The sequence below is a fragment of the Nelumbo lutea genome, chromosome 1 (assembly GCF_056320005.1).
Source record: "Nelumbo lutea isolate HS-2025 chromosome 1, American lotus-T2T, whole genome shotgun sequence".
Taxonomy (NCBI): Eukaryota; Viridiplantae; Streptophyta; class Magnoliopsida; order Proteales; family Nelumbonaceae; genus Nelumbo; species Nelumbo lutea.
In genome coordinates this window covers 172,925,565-172,950,892 of record NC_142684.1, presented here as the reverse complement: position 1 = coordinate 172,950,892, position 25,328 = coordinate 172,925,565, and the positions used below count along the sequence as shown (strand labels likewise).

General features: G+C 39.6%; 1 protein-coding gene across 4 annotated transcripts in view; it reads right to left on the bottom strand.

The window, feature by feature from the left end:
- Positions 1-25,328, bottom strand: part of LOC148879245 (Survival protein SurE-like phosphatase/nucleotidase) — a 122,071-nt gene that overhangs the window by 71,775 nt on the left and 24,968 nt on the right. For 2 of the 4 annotated variants that reach the window (XM_088960718.1, XM_088960716.1), the window contains exon 5: positions 5,502-5,579. The exons of the other annotated variants lie outside the window; for them this stretch is intronic. In XM_088960718.1, coding sequence (XP_088816844.1) covers positions 5,502-5,579 — 78 coding nt within the window. The remainder of the gene's footprint in view (positions 1-5,501; positions 5,580-25,328) is intronic. 4 annotated transcript variants of the gene reach the window in all.

The window sequence follows — 25,328 nt, the reverse complement described above, 5'->3', positions numbered from 1 at the left end:
TTTCTTTGAAGTAAATCTATCGTGTTAACTCTTTCCAGAAAGGCTTCCCAATAGAAACACCCAACCTTAGGAGGTATGGGATGACACCACACCTCTTTAACAAGGAAAGACAAGCCAGAAGAAGAAGAAAGTGTGAGAGCACTAAAGAAAGAGGCACAAGTGTGAGAGCACTAAAGAAAGAGCCAATAGAAACTCCAAATTCTACTATCTACCTTTGTTGGCTCTAGGATCACCCCTTCAAGAATGGATAACAGTGATACGATACCATCAAGCTCTCTGTCCCTGATATCTCTTCGCAGGTCCAAGTTCCAACCAACCCCAGAAATAGAATTAGAAAGAACAATGAATGAAGACACCAATTCATTTTTAAAAGTGGAAAGGGCAAAAAGGCTTGAGAATTGGTCTTTTAGGATGGAGTCCCCAATCCAAACATGTTCCCAAAAAATAATGAGATTGCCTGAGTGCAAGTCATACCTGATCCATGGACAAAACAAAGGTAGAATAGCTTTCCAAGGAGATGCTCTTGTACTCCTTGCCAGAATCCCAGAATCCCATCCATTTGCTGCAACCCCATAAATACTTCCCATTATCTTCACCCAAAGTTTGTCCTTCTCCAATGAGAACCTCCAAAGCAATTTCACCAGAAGAGCCAAGTTCCTATTCATCATGTTCCCGATACCCAAACCTCCCTCCCTCGTACTTCTACAAACCATCTCCCACCCCACCCTATGGTCCTTCTTCTCCTCCCCCAGCTCCCAGAGAAAATCTCTCATTAGTTTTTCTAATCTACTAGCCCCCTTTGTCGGAATCTTGAAGTTTGACAAAAAGTAAACAGAAAGGTTAACTAAAGTAGACCTGATTAGAGTGATTCTCCCTCCAAGAGAAATAATTTTTCTTCCAAGTTGCTAATTTCTTTTCAAACATCTCCACAATCGGAACCCAAAACTAACCTTTCCGAGGGTTATCACCCAATGGCAAACCGAGGTAATTAAGGGGCCAATGGCAAACTCACCTTCCAAGTTGAGTCATGTTATATTTGGTGTGTTTCTGTGTAATACCCTTAAACTGGACACTTATGAGACTCATGTTAATTTAGAATGTTCACAACCGTTGGATAGACCTAGGGAGGTTTATCATGCCAAGACTGACACTAATGTGCTGCCAAGTCAGTTGGGGTGGCTTGTCTCAGCTGCCAAAGTGAGACCCGAAGCACATGTAATGTGGGTTTGCTTGAAACTCAAAACCGGACCATTTTCCAGTTATGCCCTAGACTTTGGAAACAGATGGGCAAAACTAGAAAATTACACCTAACCCCTAGACTCGATTATGGTACTGCACTAGGTGTTGGATTAGGCTGTCTTTGACATGCCAATCAGTGAGATCCTTAACGGGGGTCAAAACCTGGGTATGTTGGGGTAGTCTGAGAATTCATTTGAGTGGGAGATCATAGTGATACAATCAGCCCCTTTGTCGGACAAAGTGAATGATCGGGAATAGCAATCTCTCTTATGGAAACCTAAACTGCCAACAATTGATTTCAAACGTGTTTGATATTTGTTTTGCATAATATATTTATATATAGATATACATATATTATGTTTTATTAAAAAAATGTTTGCAAAAGGTTTTAATTCTCGGGATCCATCCTAAGCAGAGAGCGTGACACTGTACCTTGTAGCCGAGGGAGAGGTCCTCTCTTGCCGGGCAGTGTTTGATCATTAAGGGCTAAGAGGTTAAGTGTAAGACCATTTAGGGTTTATACCCGATGAGCTAATCTCACTTAAGTGCATAGTCCTTGGGCCTTCATAAGGTGGCTGGACCCAAGGATCATTTAGTGTAAATGTTGGGCCTACTAAGAGCCCATACTGATGGGCTCAGGGGTTCACTGTCTTCAGCAGTGAATTCAGCCAGGCCTTGTAACAGAGGCAAGGCTGAACCCATATGGCTTTCGTGGAGATCAATGTTAGGGTCCCACACCACACAAAGAGAGCCCAGCTAGCCAACAAATTAAAAGGGAAGTGAGCCTGATAACTTAATGGGCCTAAAGCCCATTTAGAAACTTGGTTAATTTTGATTAATTAAATATGAGTGAATATGAGTTTAGATCTGTATCTAGATCAGCAAGAGGATAAGATAAGTCTTATCCACTTAAGAGTTCATATCCAAATAAAGATTTAGATCAAAGAACCCTTTCCTAATAGGATTAGGAAGCTGATCCAGAGAGGCTATAAATAGAGGGCGAACCGCTACAGTTTTACACTTTTGTTGTATCCAGTTCTTTCCTCTGTTCTTGCCGCCCTACCCTGTTCGATCTCCAGAGTCTTGGATTGATCAAGATTTGATCTTATTTCTGATTTTTGCTAGAAAAATTAGATCTGAAGTTGTGCTCACACTCCCTTGCGTGATCATTGCTAAAGGATGGCAGTTCTTGTTAAGGAACTGCTTTGCTGGTCCTGCTTCATCTCAAGCTGTGTCATCTTCAACGGAGGCAGGATTGGTGACCTCTTTGGGCATGAACACCTACGTTGGGAGCTACGTTTGTAGATTCCGTATCAGGTATGTCCCTCCCTCCTTTCAGTTACAAATCTGGTCCAGTTTGTTTCAAGAACAAACCTTGAAAAATGCAATTTTTATAAATCAGGGCATACAATTCCCAGAATGAAGAAAATTTTTGAAATTTCGCCCAACCACCCTGCATGGTTCGGCCATCCATTTGATGGATCTCTCTTCCCTTCAATTTAGTGATATGGTGCTATAGAAATGACTTGAAGAAATTCAAATGGGCAACACAATATATGAATTTAATCATACAACGGGTGGGAAGGGATGCTAATTCATTTGTTGATTGCTTAGCCAAACAAGGAGTAACTAAGGATTAGTTGTCTTGGGCCCATTTATGATTTTTGTGTTGTCCTTTTCCTTTAAAGGGTGATGTGCACTGCGCTGCCCGTTGGGATGCTTGTAACAGTCTTTATTTTGTTGATAATGAATTTCTTAACGAAATTTTATTTATCAAAAAAAATTCCAATATTTTATTATACAGCTCTATGATTTCTGACATCTCTAGAAATTTGACATTTTATCAGTGATCTTTTTCCACTTATTTCTTCCCTTTGTTTAATTAAAATCTATCTATAAAAAACAGCTGCACCTATCCTAATCAGAACTTTTATTGGAACTGAAACTTTATTAAAATAAATAAAAGAATATGACATTTACAAGGAAGGAAATCATTCCCCATCATATGCTCACTACTGCCGCCTTCCCTATCTATTACAGGTTTCCCAATGTTCTCCAAAAGATATGTCCTCTGCCGACCGCTTTTTATTCCATAGACCAGCCAAACCATTTGCTGATCTGCATATCCATTTTATTTTTGTTTAAATTTCATTGATATCATAAATAATAAGTAACAGTTACAAGCATCCCAAGGAGAGGCATGAAGTGCAGCCTCACACTTAAAGAAAAAGCAACAAGAGATTTACAACTATGCCCAAAACAATTGATCCCTCATTACCCCTTGCTTGGCTAAAGAATCAGCCAAACAATTAGCTTCCCACCCCACCCATTGTACAACCAGATTCATACATTGTGTTAGCCATTTGAACTTCTTCATTTCATCTCTGTAGCACCATATCACTGAATCTGGATTCTTGATCCAGCCCACCACCACCTTGGAGTCCCCTTCTATCACCAGGTTCCCCACATTCATCCCTTTTGCTATCTGGACACCTTGTAATACTGCATACAGCTCAGCTTTCAACAAGTCTCCATTCCCCAACGGTGCTGAATGGAGTGCTATTAGATTTCCTTCCTTATCTCTCATGACCCCTCCAAATCCAAAAGGACCTGGGTTGCCTTGACTACATCCATCAAAATTAAGTTTCAAGAAATATTCAAATGGAGGTATCCAAGCCAACCTTGTTTTAACCTTCTGCACTGAACTTGAAGAGATCGAGTACCAGTTCCTCCAAATGCCATCAAAGGAGTACTGTCTAAACAGATCAAGTTAGTGGTCAATGTATAACTTTATTCATTACACAATCTATAACTTGTTTACTTCTCTCCTCTTGGAAGATCCTAGCATTTCTTTCTTCCCACAAGGTCCAAATTACTACTGCTCTAATACATCTCCACATTAAGCTTCCCCCTTCTCTTTGGCCAAGAAAAAGTTGATGAACCAAACAGCATCTTAATCTCCATTGGCACATTCCACCTACACCCAAACAAAGAAAAGAACCAGTTCCAAATCTCTGCAGTTAAGGAGCAAGAAACTAGTAAATGGTAACAAGATTCACCATCAGATTTACAAAGAGTGTGTCAATATCCAGAGTGTTAATTTTCCCATACACTACTTCCCAACAAAAAGCCTTAATTTTAGGGGGAATCGGCTGACACCAGAATTCTTTACAAGGAAAGGGTCGGGGGGGAGGGAGATTAGCAAAGTGCATTTAAGAAAGAGGCACAAGAAAGAAAAAAAAAAAAAACTTTAGGACTTGGGCACCAAATTCTTCTATCCAATTTTGGAGGTTCTAGGCAAACTCTCTCAATAAGAAGTAAAAGCTCTGATAGGCAAGCAGTTTCATCACCCCAGTCCCCTTCAAAAACCAAAATCCCAATTATGACAACCAAATCCACTTTCAACACTCATATTTCCATCATAATGTTTCTGCATTGCCATAGAATTTGAACAACATTTTTGAGCCAGTTCTTAACTGTTAAATCTCCTTCAACATTCTTTTTTATGACCTCGAGATTTTCAAATCCAAAGCTGGCATTGCAGTAATATGGTTAATGGGACCATAATAAGTACACTGAACCAAAAGAACTGGATATTTTTATGCAATAGGGTATCATTGAGTATGAGTAAATGCTCACAAATTTGAACACAAAGAGAGAAATTATTTTGCTTTTTTTCTATTGTTTAGGTGTTAAAGCCATTTAATACTTTCTATTGTCTAGGTGTTATGTGATAGGTGAATACCACTTAGACTACAAGTAAAATTCTATAAACGGTTGTAAAGCCAGCTAAGTTGTATGGAGCTGAGTGTTGGGCAGTCAAGAAACAACATGTCCAAAATAATGATTGTGGCAGAAATGTGTATGCTGAGATGAATAAGTGGAAAAACTAGAAAGGGTAGGGTCAGAAATGAAGTTAAGGAACCTAGAAGTAGTTCCAAATACCAATAGGAAATAAAATGAGAGAAAGTAGACTAAGATGGTTTAGTCATATGTGCATAGAAAACCGTTAACAACACCCATAAGAAGTGATCAGTTGCAAGTTGAAGGGGTTAGAAGGGCTAGGGGTAGACCAAAAAGGACATGGGTAAGTAGTAAAAAATGATTTAAGTGATCATAGTTTAACAACGGATATGGCATTAAACAGAAAGGAATGGTGAAACAGGATTCATGTATCCATCTCCATATAGTTGGGATAAGGCTTGGATGATGATGATGATGATGATATAGTAATTTCTGCCAAATATACATGTTTTGCGTACCAGTCATATGATATGGCCAAAGATGGTATACCATAAAAAAATGCTTCTCGAGCACCAGCTACTGTCCCAGAGTAGACACTGAAAGTTAAAAAGAGAGCCACTAGATGGTTACAGGAAAAAGTCAAAAATACATTTGCATAGTAAAAAAAAAAACACTTCTTGAATGCTTAATGAAGCTAATAAGCATAAATCATGCAAGAGCAGCAACATCCCAAGCACGAAAATAAGTGAATTTACGAATTCTAGTTAAGAAAAACGTTTTATACTGGTAAGATAAAAATTTATTAAGCGGCCTTTTTATAACAGATGAAGTGGCTGAATTGATTGACTTATCACTTTGTCTTTTTGTCAATAAAATAATAAAGTATTTAGGATATGGTAATCAACCCAATTTCAGCTTCAGCCATTAAGGAGTTCATAACCTCCTCAATAACTTAATTCACTAAAAAACAATACCATAAATCATTAAGTTCATCCACTTCTGTTGTCAAAAACCACTGACAGAGAAAAAAACAAGTACACAAGGCTGAAGAGGATGGAGAAAAAATGTACTGCAGGCAGAAATCAAACAGGTAGTCGAGAGCTACCATCCAAAAAACCAGAGTTTGTTTGCCCCATCTTAACAGGCCCACCAAACAATCAGTAACTAGAACAATAGGATACAATTACCAAAAAAAAAGTAAGAATGCAACACGAAGTAGCTAAGTTGTCCCACAATACATACCACTAGCAAAATGACAAGATAGTAAACCAACCCTAGAACAAAAAACTAGACCAAAGAACTTAGCCCCTCAAATCATCTCCCATTCATGTTTTGCAATATGAGCAATAATTGGTGAAATATCCCCATTTTGCCAGGTGGTGATACAAAACTTTTTGGGAATCTTTTTTTAATATCTCCAATATTTTCCCATATGGCAGCAATGTTTTAAATTTCATCGTTAGACTATATATTTGAGGTTTAAAGTTTTAGATTATTATTAAAAAATCAATGTTTCATTAAAATCATCATATTTTCTAAATACTTTCCTGAAAGAACCAATGGGGAATTGGTGATTGGATAATTGGGCTTACTATTTTTTATATGATTCACTTACCAAGTCAATATAATTCAAAAGGAAAAAGAAAATGCAAAAAGAGTATTCTCAATCTAATCTACCAAAACATACAGAAAAAAAGAAAAAAGAAAAAAGTCATAATGGTAAATGACATAAATTATGAAGAGAAAATGGCTGAAAATTAAAAGGGACACAAAGAGAAAGACATCTATTAAGTCTCTTAAATTTATCCTATTTGATTTATACAATGATTTTCAATGGCTTTCAAGCCTTAATGTGCAATTCTATGTTTTTAGACAATTCCATGAAGGTTAATTAACTAATTCCATGTTTTCAGAAAATTTTCATGTTTTTTTTAATTTTACAAATATCTTAGCAAATTAGCAAAATATATCTGAAATTTCTCCATCTCTACATAGCAAAATGTCCATCGACATTGAAATTGCAACATTCTCCCATTGCATCACTCATTGAATAAATTAACAACAAATTAGAATAAAGGCAGCGAACTATAGAATTTAGGGCCCTATCAAGTTTAAGAGAAACTAGTACCAGCAAATGTTTTCCATGGAAACTTCATTTTCTTAGCATTTAATGCCTATAAAACACAATCCTTCAAAAAAACCATGGTCATAATGCCATAAAAAAACAAATAAAGAAAAACTTCCTGTTTTCAGAAAAAGAAATCAAATTCCAGAAAGTAGACCAAAGAATGTCCAACAAATTTGTTTTCAAACAAGTTTAATATGTCGATTTTCAGTTTAATGTTGTAGAGGAGATGGGCCAAATGGCCCATAGACTGTCATTTCATGTTATGTTATGTTTCCCTCTGTAATGGGCCTTATTCTAGACCCATACTCTGTAATGTAATGTTTTTTTGTATTTTCTTGCCCACTCAAGGGCCTCTGTAATATTTCAAAGATTAACTTCTTAATAAAATGCTTAGAGTGTTAGAGGGAGGTTATGTTCGAACCTCTTACTCTCTAACCCTCATTGTCGCCAGCTCTCTTTCTCTCTCTTCTTCCTCTCTTGTTTGTTTATTTTCTGGTTTGCATCTAATCTCAATCAGTTCCATACTTCAAGTGGACTGTTTTTCAACTTGGTATCAGAGCAGGCCATTGCTTGGTGTGTCCCTCATGTGGTTCTAGTTCAGCCAACTGCATGAGGAGGTTCTAGGGTTGAAAGTTTACAATCATTCACCTGGTTCTTGGAGGTCATTGGAGGGTGCCCAAGTCTCTACACACTTGGAGAAGGGTTCTGTGACCAAGAAGAATCAGAGAGCAAGGTGTTCAACCTGATTTGAAATCAGAGAAAAGGATTTCGAAGTTATCTCAGAGAGCAAGGGTTTGGCCTGGTTTGAAGTTCAAATCAGAGATTCTCTTACTGTGAGTTTTTCTCAGTTCTTTGCTGGGTTATTTTTGTTGTTTGGGAGGACTGTTAAAGCATTCAAACCCCTTCTCCATTTGGCCCATTGTTGCTGGACTGATTCGACTCAGGGATTTCTGGGTTATTTTGGAAGAGTTGTTCGACTGTTATTGGACTGCCAAGCTGCTGGAACTGATTTAAACTAAGTGGTACTAGTCTCATCTTCATCCCAACCTCCTCTTGGACCTATACATAACACTTTGAAGTGGTTTCTTCTAGTTAACAGTAGGTTGTTAATTACTGCACACCGAGTGTTTGACAAAAGGTCTCTTAAGGACTGTGACCTTTTTTCTTCTCTTTGGGACAACGGTTGTTGGGGACCTGAAATACCTTGTGATTGGGGGTTTGTTGGTTGTCCTTTGAAGGCTGAAATAGTATAGAAAGAGCTACCACCGAGCTGGACTGTCACAGTTATCAAGATTGAACTGATTCTGTGAGCCGGTTATTGTTGCCTATTCAGCTCAAACTAAGCTCATCAAGACCCCAATACTTTGGAAATCTTATTAAAATCCTAATTGGAGCCTTTACATGATGGATTTCTCAAACTTTGAAAACAAGAATGCTGATGAATATGGATAGACTTTGGGAACCCCAGCCAATTCTATGTTGGCTGTAACTACAGTTAAACTGATGGGACCAACTACTTGGCTTGGTAACAATCAATGGAAATCCATATTTGTAGCAGAGGAAAATGGGGTTTTAATTCTGGGAGCAAGAAAGCTCCTCCAGAGGATGATTCATCATATAAGAAATGGGTGCAAGAAAACTACACAATGATTGGGTGGCTTGTGAACTCAATGCAGCCACAGATTAGTCAACATTATCTATGGATGAACTCGACTAAAGAAATCTGGGATAGTGTTGCAGAAACTTACTCCCAAAAGTTGAATGTTGCCAGAGCCTACAAACTGAGAAGTGATGTGAAGAATCTAAGGCAGGGGAGAAGTCACTTGCAGTATACTTCTCAACCCTGAAATCTCTATGGCAAGAGATTGATTTGATAGAGGCTGTGACATGGGATACCCCAAAGGATGCTGAAACATATAGGAATTTGGTTGAAAGGAATAGGATATTTGAGTTCTTGACAAAGCTGAATTCTGAATATGACATCACAAAGCAAAACATTTTGTCCAAGGAAGATGTTTCATTGCCTCAAGCATATGCTTTGGTCAGCAGTGAAGAAAGTAGGAGGCAAGTGCAGGTTCAAGGAGTCAGTATCAATGATCATTTTGCAAATATGGGAACTTCCAGTGGCACAGGAAATAAGGAGGTGGTGTGTGAATATTGCAAGAAGCCAAAACACACCAAGGACAAGTGCTGGAAATTGCATCCCAGTTTAGTCCCTATCCGATTCCAGAAGAAGATTGATAGTAGAAAAACAGAAAGTGCACATGTAGCCACAAGTACAGATACAGAGGTTGAGTCTCCCAGTAGACAATTGGCAGCCATGAAAGCTGAATATGAGAAATTTGGAAAGATGATCAGCCAGCTTGAAGGTGTAACTTCATCATCCAACCCTTTTGGAAGTCCAGCCACCACCGCATTTGCTCACTCAGGTATAAGGGCTTCTGCTAACCATGCATCCACCTCAGGTAATCCCAAGACCCTTTGGATCATAGACTCAGGTACTTTTGATCACATGACCAACCTTTCCACTTTGTTTGTTTCATATGATTTGCTTCCTAGTCGTGACAAAATCACCTTAGCTAATGGTTCTCTTGCCCTTATTTCTAGCAAGGGAACTGTCAAGCATACAGACTCCTTACTCTTATCTTCCACTCTTCATGTACCCAAATTAAATACCAACTTATTATCTGTAAGTAGCTTGACCAAGTCATTGAAATTGTTATGTAACTTTTTTCCCTTCTCACTATGTGTTTCAGGACCTGAAGTCTCGGAAGGTGATTGGGAGGAGTAGTCATGAAGCGAATGGAATATACTTGCTCGACACCCCTGGCCAATGCTTTGATCATCCCAAGAATGTTGCTTTTGGTTCTACTTCTTCAGAATCTATCAGTCAAATTATGTTGAGTCATTGTCGGTTAGGTCATTTACCTTTTTCTGCTTTAAGTCATTTACTTCCCAAACTGTTTAAGGGAGTCGGTGTGTCCAGTCTCAATTGTGAGTCATGTTAGTTGTCAAAGCATTGTAGAAACAATTACCCTGTGAGCAATAAAAGATCTTTTCCTTTTCATATTGTGCACTCTGATGTGTGGGGGCCTTACCACTTATCCTCTATGGGGGGTTACAGATATTTTATCCTGTTTATTGATGACTTTTCTAGATTCACTTGTATATACTTAATGAAATCCTGGGATGAAGTCCCAAGACTTGTGAGGCAATTTCATGAGCTTGTTCTAATTCAATTTGATACCAAAATTAAGGTTTTCAGATCTGACAATGCAAAAGAATATTTTGAGAAGAGTTTATCCTTGTATCTTTCTGACATGGGGGTTATTCACCAAAGCTCCTGTGTTAGAACCCCTGAACAAAATGGAGTTGCTAAGAGGAAAAATAGACATATTGTTGAAGTTGCAAGGAGCCTTTTGTTTGCCTCACAAGTTCCCACAAAATTTTGGGGTGATGCTGTACTTACTGCTACCTATCTCATAAACCGTATGCCATCTAGGGTTTTAGGATTTAAATCCCCCCTCAGTCTTCTTCATCCAGACAAGGATCTCTTCCCAATTCCTCTTTGTGTGTTTGGTTGTACCTGTTATGTTCACATTCCAAGTGTGCAGAGACATAAGTTTGAACCAAAAGCCCACAAATGCATCTTCCTTGGTTACTCCCCCACACAAAAGGGTTATTGTTGTTTTGATACAAAGACCAGCACCCAACATGTCTCTATGGATGTTACCTTTGATGAATTTTCTCCTTTTTATGGTTCCTCTCAGGAAGGACATTGTCAACCGGGGGAGAGTCTGTCACAAGTTTTTGCTCTTCCTCTTCCTGTCCCAGTTGAGTCTCTTGACAAACCTGTATCCTCACCAAATGAATCAAAGAAGGATCAACCACTTCATTCCTCTTGTCCTAGTGCCCCTATTTCTTTACCTCCTTGTCCAACCCATAATCCCAAAGTGTATCAAAGGCAGAGATCTAGGAATGAGCAAGTAGTTTCCCTTACAACAAATGAGGCTCATACATTCCCAATCACAGATGAGATAACAGGTACTGCTTGAGCCCCCTTGGAATCATCCTTCCCCAATCTTGATGTCCCCATTCCTGTTAGGAAAGGAAAGCGGAAGTGCACTGCACACTACATTTCCAGACACCTTTCTTATGACCTACTTTCTCCTTCATACTTTGCTTACCTCTCTTCAATTGCTTCTAACCCCATTCCTAGGTCTGTATCAGAAGCTCTTGGGATTCCAGAATGGAGAGATGCCATGAAGACTGAAATGGATGCTCTACACGAAAATGGTACTTGGGAGGTGGTGGATTTGCCTGAAGGGAAGGATCCAGTTGGGTGCAAGTGGGTTTTTAACATTAAATACAGGGCTGATGAGACTATTGAGAGGTACAAGGCCAGACTTGTTGCAAAAGGCTACACACAGACATGGGATTGACTACCTAGAGACTTTTGCCCCTCTCTATCAGATAGATGTAAAGAATGCATTTCTGAATGGTGACTTACATGAGGAGGTCTACATGTGTCTTCCTCTAAGAATGTATGGGAAAGATATGCAAGAAAAGGTATGTAAATTGAAGAAATCACTTTATGGCCTCAAACAATCTCCTAGAGCCTGGTTTGAGAGATTTAGAGCTGCACTTGTTAAATTCGGCTATGTTCAGACACAGTCAGATTATACTCTTTTTGTGAAAAGTGGATCTCTAACAGTGTATCTCATTGTGTATGTTGATGACATTATAGTGACTGGTGATGATGCCTCAGGCATTCTGGCCCTTAAGTCTTTCCTCCGTACAGAATTTGAGACTAAGGATCTGGGGGAGTTGAGATACTTCCTTGGCATAGAAGTTGCTAAATCCAAGGATGGGATTCTTATTTCCCAGAGGAAATATGTCATTGATTTGTTGTCTGAAACTAGAAAAATGGGTGCAAGACCTGCTGCAACTCCCATTGATATGAGTCGCAAACTTTCAGCTTTGGATGGAACTTTGTTGGAAGACAAAGGGGTCTTTCAAAGACTTCTTGGGAAGCTTCTGTACCTGTGCATGACTAGGCTAGATATTGCATATGCTGTCAGTTGCATTAGCCAATTCATGCATGCTCCTAGAGATACTCATATGGCAGCAGCAGAACGGATTTGTGCTATCTGAAAGGCTCTCCAGGAAAAGGGATTCTATTTACCAAGCATGGTCATCTGAAACTTGAAGCCTATACTAATGCTGATTAGGCTGGAAATATTGATGATAGAAGATCTACTTCATGGTATTGCAGTCTGGTGGTTGGTAATGTTGTCTCTTGGAGGAGTAAGAAATATCCAGTTGTGGCCCGATCCTCCACAAAAGCAGAGTATAGAGCCATGGCACATGGAGTCTCGGAATTGTTGTGGCTAAGGTCCTTAATGGAAGAACTTGGGATTGATCATGACAAGCCCATGATGTTGTACTGTGATAATCAGGCTGCCATCAACATTGCTCATAACCCGGTACAACATGATAGAACCAAACATATTGAGGTTGATAGACACTTTATTCGGGAAAGAGCATAGACTGTCATTTCATGTTATGTTATGTTTCCCTCTATAATGGGCCTTATTCTGGGCTCATACTCTGTAATGTTCTGTTTTTTTGTATTTTCTTGCCCACTCAAGGGCCTCTCTGTAATATTTCAAAGATTAACTTCTTAATAAAATGTTTAGTGTGTTAGAGGGAGGTTATGTTCGAACCTCTTACTCTCTAACCCTCATTGCCGCTAGCTCTCTCTCTCTTCTTCCTCTCTTGTTTGTTTATTTTCTGGCTTGCACCTAATCTCAATTAGTTCCATACATCAAGTGGACTGTTTTTTCAACTAGTGTCTTTTGTCATGTGGGGAAACCGGCACCTGCATTAATGCATTGTTTTTTTTAATACTAACAGATCAAGCAAGCTTTATAAGATACAAGAAGCATAGAATCATCTAAACTGAGACCAGCCAACTAACAAATATACATCATATCCAAGAAAGGGGAAAAAAAAATCTACCCCACAAAGGCAGCCTCAAATACAATTGTTAGCTCTTTCTCTAGCTAGAGAATTAAACAATCTTCATAACCATCCAAACGAGGTGTTCATGCGGTAGACAATGGAAACTGAAAACTATGAAAAGACTCCACCTATGATAGAGAAAACTGAAAACCAATCAACCAGTATCATAGAAGTGGTACTGATATTCATCAAAATTCACCCGGGGTTCTGATTGGTCAAAGTTCTCCCAGCAAGTTGTCCTTTTAAAAACCTTAAAAATGTGCATTTATATTTCAGAAAACGGTAGAAGAAATACAAATGCACATTGCACTTTTTTTTTCCTTAGTTGAACCTCTAAACTAGCTATATAGCTACCAAAAAAAATATGAAGGTAAATAGACAAGGCTACTTGTTCAAACTCAGCATCACAATAATTCAGGTATCTATACACATATACATATACATAAAATACTAAGCAAATGAATCCACATTGTTGAGAATGCTTGGACAAGGGTGTTTTAGTCCTTTCATCATCTTTCGTGTTTGGGCACCCAAGTATGGGCTTTATTGTAATTTTTCTTCGAAGTATAAATAACATTTTTGATGGTGTGAACAGTAACACACTCCTCTCTTCGATACATCCTTCTTCTCTTCTTCTCCTTCTTCTCCTTCTTCTCCCTTCTCTTCTTATACAAACCCTAGAACAATTTGGTATCAGAGCTGAAGTTTTGGCTGGGTGCAAGTATTGACAGGTGCACATGGTGACTCCCATGGCTTTGCAGGTTTTCCCATGTTCAAGTAGTTGGCAAGAGCAGTTGATCTCCCATGATGTCTCCATCCATGGGAATGGTGCTCTCATAGTTGGCTCTCCTATGGTCATGAGCAAAGGGCTCTTGGTTGGTGCACATCAAGCTTAAGCTTTTGGGTTGTATGTGGTGTCCCTCTCCTGTGTGCAAATCCTATGTGCATATTCGTGTACGAGCCCTGGTTTTGATGACTCCCCTCAATGCACAAAAGTGGTCAAGGGAGGAGAGTAGAAGGACCGCCATGCAGCCTCCTATAACTGATCACTCTACCTTTATGTCATCTCGATCCAAGCAAAATATCAGTAAACATCCTGTTACTAAGAAGGCTGAGGATGTTATTTGTGATTATTGCAAGAAGCCAAGACATACCAAGGAAAGGTGTTGGAAGCTCAATCATCATTTTTTTTTGAAAGGTAAAGTAATAACTTTATTGAATCAGAAAGAACTCAGTACAACAAAAGAGCAAGCCACAAGTAGCTGCTCAGATTTCAGGAAAAGTTACAGATCCCAAGTCAAAGTAGACTTAAATAAAACAGGAACATTTAGCTCTTTAAAATCAGGTGTAACAGCCACCCAAGAAATCAGCTTGCTGACTTCCTGCTGTACTATCTCCTCCGTGCTCTTAGCTTTGTTGCTGAAGCTTCTTCTATTCCTTTCAGACCAAACTACCCACATCACTGCCGCAGGAATAGTTCTTCGAATTAAACTACCTTTTTTCTTCAAACCTTGGAGATTCCAGCGAAGCAGCAGATCTTTAACTGAGTTTGGCATAACCCAATTAAGACCAGCCGCTCCAATGAAATGGTACCAGACTTTTGAGGAGATGGGACAATGTAAGCACAGATGGTCTCTGGACTCGGGCAACAAGGAACACAACCCACACATCAGAGAAGGGAGCTGAATGCCCCTTCTGTCCAGGTTGAGTCTTGAGAGACATTTGTTCAGCACCATAATCCAAACAAGGAATACAGACTTCGAGGGAGAATAGGACTTCCATACTTGCTGGTAGGGGAACTCAGTAATACCCGTACTACTAAGCTTCAAGGTAAGGGATTTGACTGAGAAGCAGCCATCCTTACTCCAGGACCAACTCCATTCATCTTCATCTGCAATGTCTATCGTCTGCTCCTGTAAAATCTGCAGAAGTTGCACCACACCTTCTATTTCCCAATCAAATAACTCTCTTCTGAACTGAGGGTTCCAGATCACTGAGTTGTTAGAAATCACATAAGACTCTGCCACTGATATTTCTTGATCAACTGTACATTGGAACAGAAGGGGAAACGCCTCAGCTAAAGGTCTGTTCATGCACCAGGGATCTTTCCAGAAGTTCAGCCTATTTCCACTTCCCACTTCTAGTCTCACTCCCTCATACATCACAGGAAAAGATTTTAGAATCCTTTTCCAAACCGAACAACCCCATGCTGTGTATGGATCCTGAGATTTCCAATTACCCCAATCCACACCAAATTTTGTTGCGATTAAGGTCCTCCACCGAGAAGATCTTTCTGCTACAAATCTCCAACACCATTTACTCAATAAAGCCAAATTAACCACCTTTAATCTTCTAAGACCTAATCCACCCTCTGCCTTAGGAAGACAAACTTGATCCCTATTCACAAGGTGCATCTTCTTCTCTTCTTCCCACCCTCTCCAGAGAAAATCTCTCTGCATCTTCTCAAGCTTCTTTGCAATTTTGGATGGCATAGGAAACATAGACATGAAGTAGGTAGGGAGGTTATCAAGGGTACTCTTGATAAGGACCACTCTCCCTCCTATAGACAGATATTTTGCCTTCCAGGATGCCAACTTTTTCCCCACTCTCTCAATTACTGGATCCCATAAAGCAGAAGAATAACATTTGGCACCTAGTGGGAGGCCAAGGTACTTACCTGGCAGGCCATCAATCTAGCAAAAGAATCCAAATTAGGAACAAGGCCCACCGGGATTATCTTACTTTTATGAAGATTAACTTTTAAGCCTGAAACAACTTCGAACCAACAAAGAATATCAAGTAGAACATCCACCTGGTCAAAAGAGGCATCAAGGAAACAGAGAGTGTCGTCAGCAAACTGCAATAGATTAACTTTTTCCGCTTCCGAAGCAATTGCAAAACCATCCCACAAGCCATTAGCTGCTGCCTTTAAAGAGAATCGGGTCAGGATTTCTGATATACAGATAAAGAGCAGCGGAGATAGTGGGTCCCCTTATCTAAGACCCCTCGTACTATCAAAAAACCTTACTGACTGGCCATTAATCAGCACCGAGAATTTGGGGAAAGAAACACAAACCTTTATCCAATTTCTCCATTTCTGACCAAAATTCATTCTCTCTAGAACCTGATCCGGACACCTCCAATTTACATGGTCATATGCTTTTTCTATATCCAGCTTTTCAACCAGTCCCGGGGAACCCTCCCTTAATCTTGAGTCAATAAGCTCATTTGCAATCAAGACATAATCCAGCATTTGTCTCCCCAGTACAAGAGCAAACTGATTATTAGAAATAACACTGCTTAGCACCTTCACTCTCAATGCTAACACCTTTCCGAGAATCTTCTAGAAGCTATTTAGAAGGCTGATGGGCCTAAAGTCCCGGATATTTGTGGCCCCTTCCACTTTAGGGATTAAGGAGATGAAGGGTAGCATTAAGACTTCTGTGTAAAGAAGCATTTCTGTGAAAGTCTTGGAACACCTTTAACAGATCAGACTTAATGAAATCCCAACATTTAATATAAAACAAATTAGGCAAACCATCCGGCCCAGGAGATTTGTCCCCTTCTAGATTCCACATTGCTGATTTGGTTTCTTCTTCCGAAAAAAGGTCTCTCAAGGAACATCGTCTGCTCTAAACTCAGCTTCTTGAAGGGTAAATCTAGAGGAAAATATCTCTTGTCCCATTTTTCTTTATATAGATTTTTGTAGAAAGTTGTAGATACTGACTTGATTTCAGCTACTGAATCCCCTACTTTATCCTCCCATTCCAGCTTCCTGATTGAAGACTCTCTCATACGGGCATTAGCCATTTTGTGAAAGAAATGGGAATTGCTATCACCTAGCCTTAGCCAGGTTATCTTAGCTCTCTGTCTCCATTTAATCTCTTCTTTCACCATCACTTTATCAAATTTAGTTTTGGCCTGAATTCTCCTCAATCTCAACTCTTCCAATATTGGACCTCCTTCTTCTTCCTTATCAATTTCTGAAATTATTTTCAAGTAATTATTTTTCTCCGCTTCAAAATCTGCACCTTGTTCTGCCTTCCAGTTCTTGACCCTTTCCTTAATTGCTCCCAACTTCTTCACAAGGACAAATGAGCTAGTACCCTCCACCCAGATATTATTCCACACTGATTTCAGCAGAGATAAAAAACCATCTTCCTCAAACCAAGAGTTCTCAAATTTGAAAGGAGTCTTTACCTATTCCCTAGTCCCGCAAACAAGCTGAATTGGAGTGTGATCTGAATCTGGTCTAGGGAGGGCAGCTGCTTAAAATCTGGGTAAATTTCCTCCCAATTTGAAGAAACAAGAAACCTGTCCAGCCTAACCAGTAAGGGAATTTCTTGATTATTTGTCCAGGTAAACTGAGCTCCTATTAAAGGAAGATTCAGCAGCTCAAAATTATCAACAAATTCAGCAAACAAACTCATCTCCCTTGATCTTCTATATCTTAAATTCCTTTCCTCTGAAGAAAGAGTAGCATTGAAATCACCACCTATAACCCATGGACACACTAAAGAGCCTCTCATGTCAGCCAATTCTGCCCAGAAATTTGTGTGCAACCCAGCAACTGAAGGTCCATAGACATTGATTATCTGAAATTGCTTCCCATCCACAGATTCCAGAATCACAATATTGAAAATTGCCCAACTTTAAAGGAAACCATATTACAAATCAGAGGATTCCAGAGAGTCAATAAGCCCCCCGCAGAACCCCTAGCTGCTTTTGCCCTCCATCTTACTTGGCCCTCCCCACACACTCCTCACTACTTCTGCCACCACCACTTCCAAATTAGTTTCTTGCGGTAGCACTATTTGTGACTTGGATCTTTTAATTGCATCACTCACCAACAATCTTCATGTTCCCAAACCTAAACCCCTTACATTCCAATACAGAATTTTTAAATCCATAAAAGCAGATGCAAATACAGAAACCCACTCCTCCTCCCCGCAACTACTTATGGTTCCTCAAAGATCTCCCATTGCTCCCCGCCTTATCATTTAGCCCCCAAGTCAATCTCAGTAATTCTCTGTTTCTTTTTGACTGTGCGCCCCCCACCTCTTTTCCTAGCCGCCAGTTTGCCTCTTTCAATCGGAACCCGTTGCTCTACTTTTTCGAGATATTGTACCGTCTCTGATTCCATACCTTCCAAAGAGATCCCTAGAAATTTCCCCAACCCCAAGAGCTTCGAAGTAACCCAGGAGGAAGATGATGACAGAGCTTCCACCCTTGAACTTTCAATAGAAGCAGAAGCCTCCCTTTCAATCTCATCCGGACACAGAAGGATGGGTCTCTTATCCCCGTCTTCTGAGTTCATCACAATCGCAATCGGCGTCACTTTCATTATCTCTTCATTCAGCCTAGAGAGTGCAAGATCTTGACTCTTAGTCTGAATCATCAAAGACACTTGGAGGGTTGGTCGTTGAGGAAGGGAGAAGCATTGACATCCTTCCTCACACTTCTATTCTCCATCTCAGTTTGGCCAACTGCAGGACCTTCCGAAAAGGACTGGAACCCCTGCATCCCAACCTCCGCTTCCATCTGATCTTTCTCCCTTATGCTTATCCTTGAATCCTCACTTACCACCTGTCGACCTGACGACTCCACCTGTAATTTTGTCAGACATGTTTTGAGCAGCTCCTTCAGCTTCTTTACATCTATCCCTCCTTTTTCCCCATAGTTTAAGAATTGAGAATTTTCCTCTGCCTTTGTTCCCTCTTCTTCACCCTAGCCGTCCAAATGCAAAAGGACTGGATGGCCTTCCCTTCCACTATTGAATTGACGGTTCTCATTACCGTCGATCTCCTGGTTAGGGCTAGCTCCCGCCAAAACCCTTGGGGTTCGTCGGAATTGAAAGGACTGGTCTTGACTATCCTCAAGATCGATACAGTTTTCTCCTTCATCTTCCAGCACCAGCGTCCTAGAGATATCCAACCCATGATCGCCCCTGTGATAGGAATCATCATTTCCCGAAATATCTCTTACCGAATTATCTTGTCTCCATCTTCTAGCTGAAGGAAAATTTTCCGACCAGATTCTTACTGTGTAAAGAACTTCACCCACCGCAATTTCCACCTTCTCCGGGATGGATCTCCCACCAAAAACTTGCATACAGACCCACTCGCAAGTAGCCAACCCTACCGGTGCATCATCAGTTGCTATGAATCCCCCACATAGGTCCCCGATGGATTGGATTACATTTGGGCACCACAAAAGTAGTGGTAAACCGTAGACCCTGATCCAGATAGAATCAGCGCCCTCCTCTTCCTTCTCCGACTCTAGATAGAAACAACCTGCACTTGCTCCCCACCAATCCAAGAGCATGGGATTTCTTCCCATACACCAAGGTCCATTGTTGAGAACCCAAGCAGCTTCTTCTCTTGATGGAAGAATGAAGAGGAAGAGTTCATCTGCTAACTTTTTCATCCTAGTTCCCTCAACTCCTCTCCAAGATTCGTTAGCCCACCTCTCTACTTCTGATGTTTCTTCTCCCCATTTGAATCGTCCTACTAAACAGTCCCATAAGAAACACCTCCTAGCTTCCACTCCTCCTGCCTCCGTTGAAATAATCTAGTTGCCATTGAAATGAAGCAACTTCGTCTGGCCAAACTCCGGCCACACCATACGGCTACCGCTTTCTTGTAAGTAAAGTTAGACCTTGTTCTTGCACCTTCCCTCCCTCTATTATACCAATTTCCCACCCCCTCTCTCTTTCCCCCTTCTCTAGAACTATGAACTTTGCACCTTCAGTCCATCTCTCAAAGCATGTCAAAGCCGATATGGAACACCTCTCTTCCACAAGGATAATCATCGGACGCAAGGAAGAACACCACCCTCGCCTCCACCTACCATCGCCTACCTTCCTCACCAGCAACAACTATTGCCGCTACACTATCAGCGTTGCTGTGCGTCCCGCTCTCTGCCCTCGCCACTAAGTGAAACATGAAATTCACCCTCATCGCCACCACCTACCCTCGCCTTCCTTCGCCGCTGGTAGCTACCATCGCCGCGGTGAACACCACTATAATCGCCGCGGAGAACTGTGAACCTCTGTGAGAAGCAGACTGAGATTCACACTCAAAAGCGATGAAACGATTTCTTCGGCACACCTTCTTCTTCTTCTCTCACGGTGAACTTGCAAGCCCTAGCCTCCCCTCGATCCTACCCTCACCGCCTCGCCACCACCTACCCAAACCCCTCTTCGTTTCTACCCTCACCTTCCTTCACCACCGGCAACTACCATCATCGCGGACGCCAACTCGTTGCTGTCAGAAAGCCCATAGTCCATAACAAGGTTGTGAAGATATATCTTGATGTACATTATTAGAGTAGTCCTTGTTGTACAGTATAGTAATTCTTATTATTTTATTTGTTCTTTTTATCTTTCAGCCCTGTAAGGGCATTCTTGTAACTGTACATATCTTTTATCTCTTTAATATAAAAGCCTCTTTGGGGTGGGGGTTGACTATTCTTGACACCCCTAAATCTGTCTTCTTCTTGCTCTGAATTCAGTTCACATGGTACCAGAGTAGGTTGCCCTTTGATCTTCTTTCTCTCTGATCCACCTTGTTTTCATGATCTATTGAGAAACTACATCTCTGCCGAGTGGTCCTGGACTGTTTTGATCTCTCCAAGAACCTCTTTTCTGTTTTCTGCGCATCCAAAGAGAGATTTTATTGGATCTCTCTCGTTTGACCTCCGTTTGCAGCAAGAATTGAAAGAGTTGTCGCCTAGCCCTTCTCAACATATTCTGAAATTTTTACATTGATCCGTGAAATTTTGAGAGAGATCTGGACTCTTCTTCTTGGCGGCTGTGCCCAGACTTTCCTTTTCTGGACTATGTGTTCAGCTTTTCTTTGTTTTGGATCTTGAACAATCTTCGGTGAAAGTAAGGGGTTTCTATCTCAGTTTTTTTACTCTCTTGGATTGATTACAGCCTATTTCACTCGTCTTTGGATCAAGTTTTACTTCAGTTTAGTTTCTTTAAACTTCAGTCAAACCCTATTTTGTGCTATTTTCTTGTTGTAATGGCTTCAGATAGAGGTGATATCATTCCTGTAAAGATGAATGGACAGAACTATGGGATGTGGAAGTTCCACTTCAACTTTTATGTTGAGAGAAAGGGTTTAGAAGGATATCGGAATGGAACGGTCACCAAACCAGCCGAGACCGAGGCCAAAGCTTTACAACAACAGAAGTTGGATAATGGTAAACTTGTTTCTTGGATTCTGAGCTCTATTGATTAGCATATATTTGTACCCATGAGGAGAATGAAAACAACATATGAGATGTACATGTATCTAGAAAAAATCTATCAACAGTCCAACGTATCTAAACAATATCAAATAGAATCAGAAATATTTTCTTACAGCCAACGAAATAGGATACAGGAGTATTGCTCTGGTTTTCTTGATTTATGGGCTGAATATGAGATTGCTCACATTGAACCCTCGGATCCAATAGAGTGTGTGAAATATCTTCATAAGAACTTTGAGAAGAGAAGGGTGACTCAGTTCTTAATGAGACTTAGACCTGAATATGAGATAATCAGGTCCAACATTCTGAGTAGGGGAACACTTACAAATATGGATTCTGTTTTAGAGGAACTTCTGAGGGAAGAGACTAGACTTCTCACTGCAGCCGGGTTTGATGGGAAGATGGCTGAAGTTGGGGCTTGTTGCTCATGGGGGTAAGAATCCAACCTCCAAGGACTTCTCCAAAACCTAGTGCTATGAGTGTAAGGGTTTTGGACATATTGCATCTCATTGTAAGAAGAAGAATGTGTACCTATTGCAAGCAACATGGTCACATCATTCCAGACTGTCCAGTCCGACCAGCTAAGGGCTCTCAGAAAAACTCAACCCCGGGCCTATCAGGCAACAGATGGACCAGCAACAGACATTGTATCTACCAAGGGTGAGTCTTCAGTGAAAAGTGATTCAACAGGTGTCATGGATGAAGAAAGGGTTCGGCAACTAGTATCTTCTGCTATTTCCTCCGCTTTCTCTATGAAGAAATAATTGGTTAGCCATGAGTGTGGGGTTCCATACCCACAATCAGGCTCTAGTGTGTGTGGTTTCATACCCACACCTAGTTGTTTCTAATTTCTTTTATTAGTAGTTTCTAATTTCTTTATAGTAGTTCTAATTTCTTTAGTTTCTAATTTCTGTTAAGTTGGGCTGGCTGGCCTTATTGTTTCTAATTTTTTTTTATTTCCTATTCTTGTAAGGATCCTAAAGGCTATAAATAAAGGAATGTATGGGGCAGTAGATGATTCACCACTAAACCCCTTCTTTCTTTTCTCCTCTCTTCACTCTTTTTCTCTATCTCTCTCTCTTTTCTTCTCTTCAAACCTGTAATACAGTAAACAATTCTTCTTCTTCTTCTTTCAAGTTGGTATCAGAGCCTTAGATCCAGGGTTTCTCATGTGGATTCAATTCAGCTGACCACATGAGAATTGTTTAGGGCTGAAAGTTCAGAAAGATCCTTATTTCGGCTGATTCTTGGAGGTTGCAAGAAGGCTTTAGCAGCTGTCCTAAGATTGGAGAGAGCTTCTTGTAATCAGGAAGAATCAGGCAAGAATTGAGTGATCAAGATTGGAGGTGCCAATCAGTTTTTTTTTCTTGGATCATAGATCAAGATTCAAGGTGCTGCTAGTAATCGATTGATCGAGTTTGAAGACTGAAGGTAGCAATCAGTTTTCAGGGCTTTTTTCTTCAAAAAGTAAGTACCTTTTCTTGAGATCGATACTCAAAAGGACTTTGTTATTCAATCAGAGAGGTACGGATAGAAAATCTCAGGACTGATATCGATCAGTCTAGGACTAATATCAATCCCAGGACAGTAGTTGACTGTTATCTAACTGCAAAATCATTGTACTAGGTCGGCTGTTATCAGTCTTGAAATACTGTTTTTTCTTGTCAGAGTAGTTTAAAGCCTCTTCTTAACTTAGAATGGAGTACAAGAACCAAGGACAATTCATGAAATACTGTTTTTTCTTGGATGAATATCAGCCTGTCATCACACTTAAATTTTTATTACTGTTTACCATTTTTATATTTTTAATCAAGATGTAAACTAGAACATCTGCTGAAAAAAAAATACAGACAAAATAACCCACTAAATAATAACAAAGAAAGATACAGCCAAACCAAGGACAATTCATGAAAAGAGAAAATAAGATCAAAAGGGAAAAAAACAGTTTCCCATTTCTCACATTTTTTACCCTAATATTAGATATTTAAACCCAAATCTCATGCATAATAGATGTGATGCACTTATACTAATTTAAATCAAATCCACCATAAATATATGAGAAGAAAATAAAATTCAGTTAAATAAATAAACTCATTGGATCAAAGAAAACACTAAGAATCACATAAATATCTCAATACCATAGCATTTATCTTTGAATCAAAATAAAGAGGGAATCATAACCTATCATTCTAGAAACCCCAAATAATCATATTGGAGCAAAATAATAACAAAACACTGTGTTTTGTATATATGTAAAACAAAACAATCAACGTTTAAAAAAAAAAGTGTAAACTGGTGACCCATGAACATTTAACAAAACTTTGAGATCATGTATATCTTATTGATATACCTTTGTTCATTATCCTCACACTATGGTGTATGTCATCTAACATGATACTCTGGTTGTTTATATTTTTGTCACATGGTTCTCATTTCTAGTGGTAAAGTAGTTAATACCTTTAAAAGGCAATAAGAATAACAATAAAATATGATGGCTATAGATGCATTGGTGATAAAAATGATGTGGTGGTGAGGGCAATATAATGTCTACTGCATGTGGCACGTGTTTTAATATCAAATGATAGACCATTCTCATGTTAGATATAGTAAAAATCTACTGAAACAAAAAACTATAAAAGAAAGAGGAAGAAAAGAAGTGCTTTTGTGAGAGAAGAGAAGAAGATAAAGAGTAAATAAAGGAAGAGAAGGCAAAACTAATCTAGCTGCTCTCTCCCATTAATATTTATACTTAAAATAAAAATTATGTACAATGACTGATATGCCCTTATAGCGCGGCTGATACAAAAAACTCAATAAAAAACGTAAAAAACTACTCTAAAAGCTCCCAAATAATATGTTGTGGTCCCTACTTTCTATCTAAACAAATAATAAACAAAATCAAGTAACAAAACTGTAAAAATCCTCAAAACTCCCCCTCAAGTTGGGAGTAAATGTCACACATTACCAACTTATGTAGATCATGTTCAAGCTTACTCCTAGCAACCCCTTTGGTGAAGAAGAGACATAAGGGAGGCAAACCTCTCCAGCTGTCACCCTCTCTCTTTTGAAGTGTCTATCAACCTCAATATGTTGTCCTGTCATGTTGGACTGGGTTGTGGGCAATATCAATTGCAGTTTGGTTGTCACAGGATAGCATCATAGGCTCCTTTGCATCTATCCTAATCTCACTCAACAAGGACTTAATCCAAAGTAATTCTGAAGCACCATGGACCATAGATCTATACTCAGCTTCTACACTTGACCTTGCCACCACTTATTATTTTTTACTTTTCCATTACATCAAATTTCCTCCCACAAAGATACATACTCCTAATGTAGATCTCCTGTCATCTAGGAAACCTGGCCAATCTGCATTTATATAGGCCCTATATTTTCAAATTCCCATGATCAGTGAATAAAATTCCTCTACTACGATGTTTCTTCATGTATGCAAGTATCCTATCAATAGCCTCCTAGAATTGAACCCGAGGAGCATGCATATATTGACTCACAACACTCACAGCATAAGAAATGCTTGGGCATGTCATGCACAAATATAGTAGTCACCCTACCATCCTTTGATATCTCCCTACATCCTTAACCAACTCACCATCCGAAGCATTAATTTTATGGTTCTAGTCAATAGGATTATCAGCTAGTTTAACTCTAGTTTCCCAGTTTCCTATGTAGGTCTAATAAATACTTCCTTTGATAGATGAATATCCCATGCTTGGATCTTAAAACCTCAATCCCTAGAAAATATTTTAGTTCACATAGGTCCTTAACCTAAAATTCTTGTTGCAGTAACTTCTTGAGTGCATAAATCTAACTTAGACCATTCCCTATAACAACCATATCATCACCACCAACACAAGTGACCTTTTCACAAAGTGACCAACACAAGTATTCTTATCAAAAAAAAAAAAAAAAAAAGTGA